This window comes from Choloepus didactylus, chromosome 8 (genome assembly GCF_015220235.1).
Source record: "Choloepus didactylus isolate mChoDid1 chromosome 8, mChoDid1.pri, whole genome shotgun sequence".
NCBI classification, from domain to species: Eukaryota; Metazoa; Chordata; class Mammalia; order Pilosa; family Megalonychidae; genus Choloepus; species Choloepus didactylus.
The window spans coordinates 66,546,213-66,558,622 of NC_051314.1; the positions used below are offsets into that span (position 1 = coordinate 66,546,213).

The 12,410-nt window shown below is 35.2% G+C and overlaps 1 protein-coding gene across 1 annotated transcript in view; it reads right to left on the minus strand.

The window, feature by feature from the left end:
• LEMD3 (LEM domain containing 3) overlaps positions 1-12,410 on the minus strand; it is a 66,876-nt gene that overhangs the window by 21,062 nt on the left and 33,404 nt on the right. Inside the window, exons 3-4 of the mRNA XM_037845892.1 lie at positions 3,556-3,622; positions 1,401-1,468 (exon numbers count right to left, since the gene is read on the minus strand). Of these exons, the coding sequence (XP_037701820.1) occupies positions 1,401-1,468; positions 3,556-3,622 (135 nt within the window). The remainder of the gene's footprint in view (positions 1-1,400; positions 1,469-3,555; positions 3,623-12,410) is intronic.

The following is a 12,410-nucleotide window of genomic DNA, read 5'->3' on the forward strand; positions in this document are numbered from 1 at the left end:
GATGGGATAGGTTTTCCCACTACTAGAAATAAAAACTCTCTCAAATATCTCATAAGGAACCATTTGCTTGCTTGAGTCCCCTTTTGCTCCTCAAGTCAACCTTTTTTTGCCCGCACTCCAGCACCAGTAATCCTTCTAGTAATTCTTCCATCTTTAAGACTGAGTACCATAATCATAACCTCCCCCACTCCCCCAGTCAAGATCTTCTTGGATTCTGATTCTTTACTGATCTATTCTATTAGCTACTATGCCATCCACAAATTTGACTGCTATCAATGTTTTCATTTAGGTCAAAATTAAAACTAAAGAAGAGAACAAGCTTGAGGACAAACCTTGTAGCATGTTATTAGAGACCTTTCACCAGAGTGACATCGATTTAATTAATTAGGAAACACAGAAAAAGAAATAAAACTTACTGAGAAACTACTATCATCAGACACTGAACTAGGTATTTTATATTTTATATCACTTAAATCTCCCAGCTACTCTGACAAGTATTAACAACACTCCTATTCTCAGATGGAGAAACAGGTTCAAAAAAGCCAAGGAACTCTGCCAAGACACACAGCTTCTATGTGGCAGTGCTAGAATATGAATCCAGATCTAATCTCCATCATATTACAATGTCTTAGCATCCTGTGGATATTTACTTATGTCATAAATTAAAATAAAAATTCAGTCTACATTTCTCTTTTTTGACAAATACATCAGAGGAGATTGCCACCAAAACTGTGCTGTAAAGCCTTAGAACATATATACAATCCTAATTTTAAAAGGGAAATAAAATTTGTATAATATAAATTGCTCACAATGAACTCATGCCAGCTTACAGTGATCAACATTTCTATTTGAAGTATTCACATATTTATGGAATTATCTGAACTGGACTGACATCAAGCTCTCCAGTGGTTTTCAAAATCCACTTTCCCCTTTTGAAAATAAGAATGATGCTTGCCCAAAGTTAATATTCTATTATCTTTCTTTCCATCTAGGATATCTGACTATTACTTACAACAGTTCAAAGAATTCATCTGCAAGTTCTCTCAGTACGCTGACATGAAATTAATCTGGGGCAGAAGATTTTATATAAATCACAAACAGTTAAGAGCTTTACTAGCTTTCTTACATGGTACTCACCTATCTTAATTCCTCTCTTACCAATGTTTTTGTATCCTTTCTAAATTAATACGTACTCTCATAGAAAATGTTCTAAAACAAACTAAAACAAAAAATGTTGAGCACTTCTGCTTTATTTATTCATGCTCACATGATACCAAACAGCAGGCCTAAGCTTTCAACAACATAATTAACGTCATCAAATGCATGGTACTTTTGATAATGGTAATAATATATATAAACTTTAAGGATATAACCACTAAATTTCTAATTTTACTGCTTACTTTTAAATATGCAGCTGCCTCTTGGACAGACAGTGTTCTCTGACTAGAACTGCCACATTCATGATCTCCTGAAAAGAGTAACATATTAATTTGAATCAATGGTATGTTAAACAAAAGAAAACAAATATGAAAAATCAGAATATTTTACAAATTCCACAATTATAGATTATACTATTGGAATCAGAAAGAATGTGACCAATATTATTTATATTTTCTATAAAGTAATTCCAGTAGATTCTAGTATTTGATACAAATAATCAAATATCCTTATGTAACCGCAATCTTTAAATGTATTTCTGTCTAGATAAAAACATGTCTTCTTCTTATATTCCAACTAAATTGTAAGCCAGGGTAGAAACCATGTCATACTGATGCCAATCCCACAGATGCTGGCACTCAGGAGGCCCTCCACACAGATCTATATTATTTCTTAACAGGGAAAATTCAGCAAATTCATGTGCTAAAACTCACGCATCTATTCCCAAAGTCAATAATTCATTACTGAATTAAAACGTTCATTTTTAGAGTGAACTAAATCTACCATTAGCAAGGGTGTGTATGCCTTAAAAATCAACAAGGAAATTAAGTTTACTTTAGAGATCAATTAACTTTATTATTGAATCTTAATTGTAAATTTTTCCTGCCTTGTTACTCTCAAGTAGTTTAAAAAATTTTTTAAGATGAAAGTATTATAATTAAAGTAAAATCTTTGGCAAATTCTTCTGCAATAAAAATAATCACTTTCATATCTATCAGTTTTGTTCAAACAGCTGGCTTTTAATGGTAGTAGTTATAAAGAGGGAAGAAATATCTATTAAAAAAATGTCTTCAAACTTTATAATAAATTCTTAGAGATTCAGATTCCATAGATTTAAAGCAGAAGTTGGGAACTACAGCCCATAAGCCAATCCAGCCTGCTGCTGGCTTTTATAAATGAAGTTTTATTGGAATACAGCCACGCTCATTTATTTATATATTATCTATGACTGTTATAAGTCATAACAGCAGAGTTGAGTAGTTGTGAGAGAGAGAGTGTAACCTGCAAAACCTGAAGTATTTACTATCTGGCCCTTCACAGAAAAAGTTTGCTTACCCCTGGCTCTAGAGGAAGGAATCTATCTTTAAAAGCATCCTATATTATGCTGAGCTAGTGGACCACGGACCACATTACATAAAAATAAAGACAGTTTTAGAAGCTTGTTGTAGCAACATGGGAATTCCTAGCTAGAGCACATACTTAACCTATTTCTGGCTGTTTTAGCATGCCAAATAAATGTCATTAGCTTGCAGTATATGAGTATGACAATCCAGTCAGTGCAAAGAAGGCTTTTAGTTACATACACAGAATTACGTACCTAAAAAAATTGACCAGAATTAAGGACCCAAAGGAAAAAAAAGGACTGGTGAGAAGATAGGGAGTTATCAGGATCCTAAGTGTCCTTCTTTAACCAAAGAAGTTCCACTTTTACATAGTAGGCTTCCACCTATAATCTAGTGTTTACAAAGGGATGTGTGACATACAAAAGTTTGGGAAACAACTTTTTTTCTCCTGTAACTGTTTATAAGAAAAGAATTCAACGTCTTTTCCTTGGGGCTATAGCATCTAATAAATAATTAAAGCTGGTAGCAATTCAATTGCAGATATGTCAATACCTGAGGGCTCTCAAAGACTTAGTAACAGGAGAATAAAGGAAAATGCAATGAAACAGAAAAGACAAATTCAAGGAGAATATATTTACTTTATCCACGTAGAACAACCAAAAGAAAACTGGCACTTTTAAATTCAATCTGGGAACTGCCTACCCAATTTGAATTTTCAGAATTATTACTATTAATGCAAAAAGAAATTTGATTGACTTTAATATTATACTATATAATACAGTATACATATATTCTTACATATAATACATATAGCAGGCAGGAAAAAGATCTTCACTAAATGTATCTATAAAAATAAAAAACCACTCCATAGAGGTAAAATAAAAAACAAACAAAAAAACAAATGGAAATAAAATAAAAACTTCTAAAGAGAAAATATTCAACAAATTTAACAATACTCAACTTGGGAAACATAATTTCTATTGATGCAGTAAGCTACATATGCAAATTAATTTTTCAAAAGATTTTTAGAGACCATGAATGTTAAAACAATTACCTGCAAGTTGTGCCAATCGATCATGAAGCTTGTATAATGTGTTCATCATAAGATTTTTCTCAGTTTCCTAAAATTAAAAGAAGTTATAAAATATCCAATTCTAAGAAGAATAGCTACCAAAAATTTTATCTTATTCAAAAAGAAAAAAGTAGATAAACTCTCCCAAGTAATACCATCCATCTCTTCTCTATACAATGCATCCTGTGTATATTGTTCTTAGGAGACTGCTTTCTTCATCAAGGCTGCCCTTCATGTTTGTTTTTATTTCAACCTGACTCAAACCACATAAAAATAAAGGTATAAATACTGACATTTTGATTGACCTTAACCTCTCCTGGTCTTTCAGAGTTGCCCTATATGTACTTAGGAACCATTAAAGCGAAACACACATTTAATGACTATCTACTGAGAATTAAGAACTGCTCTCTCCAAAGTGAAAGCAGGGAACAAGGTGGTTCCTGCTCCTAAGTGTTACATTACAGTTGCAAACAAAGTACAATGCAAACACAGAAGAGGCGGGGGGGGGGAGCCCCATTTATGGAAGACAGAATATTTGAGTTGGGCTTCACAGGAAGAATAGAATTGACCAGCATTCCAGGCAGAAGGAATAGCATGAGCAAAGGCATGAAGGCATGCACACATTAGTAATATTTCTTACACACCAGTAGCCTAGTTTCACTCAGCCGGCTATGAAAAAGTAATTTGGAATCAATTGCCAGGGAGGCCTGGATGCCAAGACTAAGAGTTTTGACCTCAATCTGAAAATTTAGGGAGAGGAAAGTAAACAAACTTGTACATCAGGACTATTACCAAGGTCATAATGTATAGATCGGCTTGGAGGCAGAAATAACTGTACGAAAACAGTACAGAGAGGAGACTACTGCAATTGTATATAGTCTAAACATTCTGCCAAGAAGATTAGTCATGAGACCCTCATTTTAAGAACAATTGCAATTAACATGGACCTTTATATTGGATGGGGGGAGGGAGTTTACACCACATTCTCTGAAATAAATAATGATTTATGAGGGGGCTGTGTCTTTATCATTTCCTTTCTTCCCAAAGTGTTTAATAAATAGAATTACTAGATGAACATGACCAGGGAGCAAATTTGGGCAAGAATTAAAGGCCAGGAAAATATCATTTATATGCTTAGTGATTTATATGTCTAGTAGCATGCAACCTAATCCATTTGTTTTGAGGGACAGAAGAAATGATATTTTGCTTTAATCAGTCACTCTAGGAAGAAAACTCATCAAAAGCTCCAAGATCCTACCACCCAAGCCCCTGGTTTTTTCAGCTGACTACTTGCCTTCCAACTTTTTGTTTTTCTCCTCACATCTATCACAGATTCTGAATCAAGCTGGTCCTATCCTAACATAAGCTTTAAAAGCTATGCTGTTAAAAATCAGAAATCACATAAGTAACAATCAGGGCTAAAATCTAAGATACTTAAAGCTACGCATTTGCAATAAACTAAACCACAAAATAATTTTTTAATAAATATGTTTAATGGCATAGGATAGCAGGAGTTACAAAAATAATGTGGTTTCTGGACTAGATACATAAAAGCGAGGTGAATCTAATTAAGCTTTGGGATAAAAGTAGCTGAGATTTTTGAAGTTTGTTTCTTCTCTTATCTGGAAAAGAAACTGATGTCCTTTTTGTTTTATATGTCTTGATCCTGTTCATTCCCAACTTTCTTTTCAAAAACAAACCAAACCTGAAAATCTGGCACCTGTTCTGAATACATCTTTAATGAACATCAGAGACCTGGAAACAAACTCCACCTTTTGATTCACAGATACAAACAATGAACTAGGTAAGCAGAAAACATAGAAGTTAATCAGATGTAACTAGATGTTGTATTGTACACGATAACACACATACCATTACATTTTTAAACAAAGAATTTAAGTACCCAAAAAGCTCAAACTAGAATTTTTTAAAGAACTTTTTTCAATGACAACTCACTCAAAATGACCATTTATATATTACGAGGGCCTGGACTGCCAGTCAAATAATCAACTAAATTATGATTTAAATACTGTTTTACGTTGTATCTTATTAATGTGAATAATTCTGAGAAAGAAACAGAAAGGCTTTGGTTCAATGATCTTTAGTGCTGGTGTATTAAACTAGCAGTAAATTTGAAAAATACACAAATCAAATTTTAAAGTTACTTTCTTATTAGTTTACATCTCTATTATTAGAGAAGTTGTAGTTTACAGAAAAATCATATAAAAAATATAGCATTCCCATATTCCTCCCATCGCTGACACTTTGCATTAGTGTGGTCCCTTTGTTACAACTGATGAAAGAATATTAAAATTGTACTATTAACTGCAGCCCATAGTTTACATTAGGTATATATTTTTTCTCATATAGCACTCTATCATTAACATCTTACTTTAGTGTGGCACCTGTGTTATGATTTATGAAAGAATATTTTTATACTTGTATTAATAACAAGTCCATCATTTACAACAGGGCTCACTATGTAATACAGTCCTATGTTTTAACTTTTAATCTCCATTCTAGTACCATATATAAATCCAAAATTTTCCCTTTAACTACATTCACATATATAATTCAGCACTGTTAATTACACTCACAATATTGTGCTACCACCACCACTATTCATTACCAAAACTTTCCAATCAACTTAAATAAAAATTCTGTACCAATTAAGCATTAACTCCCCATTCTTTACCCCCAACCCAACCACTGGTAACCTACATTCTAGATTCTAACTCGATGAGTCTGCTTATCCTAATTATTTCATTTCACTGAAATCACATATTTGTCCTTTTATGTCTGGCTTATTTCACTCAGAATGATGTCTTCAAGGTTCGTCCATGTCGTCGCATGTATCAGGACTTCATTCCCTTTTAAGACTGAATAATATTCCATTGCATGTATATACCACATTCTATTTATCCATTCATCAGATGATGAACACTTGGGTTACTTCCGTCTTTTGGCAATTGTGAATAATACCACTATGAACATTGGTGTGCAAATATATGTCCAAGTTTCCTGCTTTCAATAATTCTGGATATATATCTAGTAGAGGGATTGCCGGGTCATATGGTAATTCTACAAATAGCTTTCTGAGGAACTGCCAACTGTCTTCAACGGCGGCTGTACCAACAATGAATGACTGTTCCTATTTCTCTATATCCTCTCCAACAATTACAATTATCTGTTTTAATAGTAGCCATTCTAGTTGGTGTGAAACGGTCTCACTGTGGTTTAGATTTGCAATTCCATAATTGCTAGCAATGTTAAGTATTTTTTCATGTACTTTTTAGCCATTTGCATATCCTTTTTGGAAAAATGTCTATTCAAGTCTTTTGCCCATTTTAAAAATTGAGTTGTCTTTTTATTGTTGAGCTGTAGGATTTATTTATATATTCTGGGTATTAAACCCTTATAAGAGATGCGTTTTCCAAATATTTTCTCCCACTAAGTAGCTTGTCTTTCACTTTTATGATAAAGTCCTTTGAGGAAAAAAGGTTTTTAATTTTGATGAGGTCCCATTTATATATTTTTTCTTTTGTTGCTTGTGCTTTGGATATAAAGTCTAAGAAGCCATCGCTTAACACAAGATCCTGAAGACACATCCCTACAACTTCTTCTAGGAGTTTTATACTCCTGGTATTTAGGGATTTGATCCATTTTGAGTTAAGTTTTGTATATTGTGTGAGAAGGGGGTCCTCCTTCATTCTTTTGCATATGGATATCCAGTTCTCCCAGTGCCATTTGTTGAAAAGACTATTCTGTTCAATTGAGTGGACTTGGCAGCCTTGTCAAAAATCAACTGGCTATAGACATGAGGATCTATTTCTGAGCTCTCAATTTGATTCCATTGGTCTATATATCTATCCTTGGGTCAGTACCATGCTGTTTTACCCCTGTAGCTTTGTCAAAAGCTTTTAAAGTCAGAAAATGTAAGTCCTCCAACTTTGTTATTCTTTTGCAAGATCACGTTTTTTTGGCTATTTGGAGCCCCTTACCCTTCCAAATAAACTTGATAATTGACTTCTCTATTTCTGGAATGTAGGCTGTTGGAATTTTGATTGGGATTGCATTGAATCTATAAATAATTTTGGGTAGAATTGACATCTTCATGATATATAGTTATCCAATATGAACATGGAATATCCTTCCATTTATTTAAGTCTTCTTTGATTTCTTTTAGCAACGTATTATAGTTTTCTTTGTACAAGTCCTTTACATCCTTGGTTAAATTTATCCATAGATACTTGAATTGCTACTGTACATGGAATTTTTTTCTTGATTTTTCTCCTCAGATTGCTCATTACTAGTGTACAGAAACACTACTGGTTGGTTTTTTGTTTTTTTTTTCCATGTTGAACTGATACCCCACCACTATGCTGAATTCGTTTATTACCTCTACTAGCTTTGTTGCAGATTTTTTGGGACCTTCTATATATATATAGCATCATGTCATATGCAAATAGTGAAAATTTTACTTCTTCCTTTCCAATTTTGATGCCTTTCATTTCTTTTTCTTGCCTAATCGCTTCATCTAGAACTTCCGATACAATGTTGAATAACAATGGTGACAGTGAGCATTGCTGTCTTCTTCCAGATCTTAGGGAAAGCTTTCAGTCTTTCACCATCAAATACGATGTTGGCTGTGGGATTTTCATATATGCCCTTTATCATGTTGAGGAAGTTTCCTCATATTCCCATTTTTTGAGCTGTTTTTGTGAAGAAAGGATGTGGATTTTGTCAAATGCCTGTTCTGTGTCAACTGAGAAGATCACGTGGTTTTTCCCCTTCATTTTGTTAATGGGGTATATTACATTAATTGATTTTATTATGTTGAACCATTCTTGCATACTTGGGATAAAATCCACTTGATCACAGTGTTTAATTCTATTAATGTACTCTTGGATTTGATATGCAGTAAGCATTTTGTTGAGGATTTTTGCATCATACTCATTAGAGAAATGGGTCTGTAATTTTCTTTTCTTAAAGTTATCCATCTGGCTTTGATATCAGGGTGCTGTTGACCTGATAGAATGAGTTAAGTAGTATTCCCTCCTCTTCAATTTTTTGAGAGAGTCTGAGTAGGACTGGTATGAATTCTTCTTGAAATGATCAGTAGAATTCACCTGTGAAGCAATTTGGTCCTCGGCTTTTCTATGGTGGGAGGTTTTTGATGACTAATTCAACGTCTATACTTGCAATTGGTCTGTTGAAATCTTTTTCTTCTAGAGTCAGTGAAGGTGGTTCATGTATTTCTAGAAATTCTGTCCATTTCATCTAGTTTGTCTTATTTGTTGGCATACAGTTATTCACAGAATTCTCTTATGATCTTTATTTCTGTGCGGTCAGTAGTAATGCCTCCCTCTCATTTCTGATTTTATTCATTTGTGCCTTCTCTCTTTTTTTCTTTGTCAGTCTAGCTAAGGGTTTTTCAATGTTATTGATTTTTTCAAAGAAACAACCTTTGATTTTATTAATGTTCTCTATTGTTTTTTAATTCTCAATTTCATTTATTTCTGCTGTCATCTTTGTTTTCTTTCCTTCCGCTTGTTTTAGGTTTAGTTTCCTGTTCTTTTTCTAGTTTCTCCAGGTGTGCAGTTAGGTCTTTGATTTTAGTGCTTTCTTCTTTTTAACATAATGGTTTAGGGCTATAAATTTCCTTCTCAGCACTGCTTTTGCTGCATCCCGTAAGTTTTTTTTTCCTTTTTTCACACATTTTTTTAATTGTGAAATTTAATATATATACATAACAGTGATAACTTTCAAAGTATGATTTAAAAAGTAGTTGGAGAGCAAATTTCAAAAAATGTTATGGGTTACAGCTCCACAGTTTCAGTTCTTTCCTTATTGTGAAATGTAAGATATATACAGAAAAGTGATAACATTCAAAGTACAATTTAACAAATAGCTATAGAGCAAATTCAAAGAATGCTACAGGTTACAGTTAAACCTTTTTAGTTATTTCCTTCCAGCTATTCTAACACCCTACTATCTAAAAAATATATATATTTATATAAAGATTCAGTATTTGTAATACTTCATTAAATCCTATCTTGTTTGTTGCTACCCCTTCCTCTTATTTAATCACTTTCTTGATCTTCAGGGGTGTCTAGGCAGAGACTACCCTAACTTGTTCATATTGAAAAGGGGTGTCAACATTATGGAGAAAGGAGCTGCAACTGATTGTTCTTAAAGAGGCTGCTGCCTCTGGGTTTTAGGACTTGTTTGGCATAGGAACACTGGTGGATTTAAGTTTCTGAGAGATAAACTTAGTGAAACTTTCATAGAATCTCAGATAGGGACATAGATATTTCGAGACTACTGTTGGTTACGGCACGGCATACTATGGCCATTTGGAATATCTAGCTGGAGCTTGCATAAGAGAAACCTCCAGGATAGCCTCTCAACTCTATATGAAATCTCTTAGCCACTGCCTTATTTTGTTACCTTTCTTTTCCTCCTTTTGGTCAAGAAGGTATTTTCAATCCCTCGATGCTAAACCCAGGCTCATTCCTACAAGACATGTCCCACATTGCCAGGAAGATTCACTCCCCTGGGAGCCATGTCCCACATAGAGGGGAGATTAATGAATTTATTTGCCAATTTGGGCTTAGAGAAAGGCCACTTCTGAGCAACAAAAGAGGTTCTCTGGAAGTGCCTCTTAGGCATAATTATAGGAAGGCTTAGCCTCCCTTTTACAGCCATATGTTTCACAAGAGCAAGGTTCAAGATCGAGGGCTTGACTTATTAAGTACGGGGTTCCTAATTTCACAAAGCATATATTCTGCCCACAACAAACAATTGGTATTTCACATTATCTTCACTTATCCCATAAGCTATTGAGACTTGTTTTGTGACCCAACGTGTGGTCTATCCTGGAGAATGATCTACGTGCACTTGAGAAGAATGTATATCCTGCTGTTTGGGGGTGCAGTGTTCTGTAATGTCTGCTAACTCTAGTCCATTTATCATATTATTCAAGCTCTCTGTTTCCTTACTGACCTTCTGTCTAGATGGTCTATCTATTGATAAAAGTGGGGCATTCACTCCAACTATCATAGTAGAGTTATCTGTTTTTCCCCTCAGTTTTGCCAGTGTTGCCTCATATATTTTGCGGCACCATGGTTAGGTTCATAAATATTTATGATTGTTATTTCTTCTTGGTGGATTGTCCCTTTTATTAATATATAGTGTCTTCCTTTGTCTCTTATATCAGTTTGTTTTGTTTTGTTTGTTTTTTTTGCCACTTGTGCCAGTTTGAATGTATTATGTCCCCCCAAATGCCATTATCTTTGATGTAATCTTGTGTGGGCAGACCTATCAGTGTTAATTAGACTGTAATTCTTTGAGTGTTTCCACGGAGATGCGCCCCACCCAACTGTGGGTGATGACTCTGATTGGATAATTTCCATGGAGGTGTTACTCTGCCCATTCAGGGTAGGTCTAAATTAAATCCTAAATTAAATAAATGAGCTGGCAAACAGAAGGAACTCAGTGCAGCTGAGAGTGACATTTTGAAGAGGAGCTACAGCCAAGAGGGACACTTTGAAGAAAGCACAGGAGCTGCAGATGAGAGACATTTAGAAGACAGCCATTGGAAGCAGACTCTTGCTCCAGAGAAGCTAAGAGAGGACAAATACCCCAAGTGCAACTAACAGTGACATTTTTGAGGAACTACAGCCTAAAGAGGAACATCCTGGGAGAAAGCCATTGTGAAACCAGAACTTTGGAGCAGATGCCAGCCACGTGCCTTCCCAGCTAACAGAGGTTTTCCAGACGCCATTGGACATTCTCCAGTGAAGGTACCCGATTGCTGATTTGTTACCTTGGACACTTCATGGCCTTAAGACTGTAACTGTGTAACCAAATAAACCCCCTTTTGTAAAAGCCAATCCATCTCTGGTGTTTTGCATTCTGGCTGCATTAGCAAACTAGAACACCACTTTTAAACTTTATTTAACCTGTTTTGAGAAGGTACACAATTTGATCTATCCCCACAGATAACTAGTCCTCTAAGTCCAGGGAACTAGTTATAAATCACTGTGCCAGTTTGAATACATTGTGTCCCCCAAATGCCATTATCTTTGATGTAATCTTGGGTGGGCAGATGTAATCAGTATTGATTAGATTGTAATTCTTTGAGTATTTCCTGGAATGCACCCCACCCAGCTGTGAGTGATAACTCTGACTGGATAATTTCCATGGAGGTGTTGCTCCACCCATTTGGAGTGGGTCTAAGTTGATCAGTGGAGCCATATAAATGAGCTGACATAACAGAGGGAACTCAGCGCAGCTGTGAATGACATTTTGAAGAGGAGCTACAGCCAAGAGGGACACTTTGAAGAATGCACAGGAACTGAGAGAGGAGCTGCAGATGATGGGACAGTTTGAAGACAGCCGTTGAAAGCAGATTTTTGCTCCGGAGACGCTGTGAGAGGAAAAACGCCCCAAGAGCAACTAAGAGTGACATTTCTGATGAACTGCAACCTAGAGAGGAACGTCCTGGGAGAAAGCCATTTTGAAACCAGAACTTTGGAGCAGACACCAGCCACGTGCCTTCCCAGCTAACAGAGGTTTTCCGGACACCACTGGCCATCATCCAGTGAAGGTACCTGATTGCCTTGGACACTTTATGGCCTTAAGACTGTAACTGTGTAACCAAATAAACCCCCTTTTATAAAAGCCAATCCATTTCTGGTGTTTTGCATTCCAACAGCATTAGCAAACTAGAACAATCACTTTTAGCCTTCAGCTAATTTACCAGCCCAGAGCACCCAAATTTATTTATGTAGCTGACTTTCATGTCAGATGATTTCCAGAGAACTAAAGCGTCT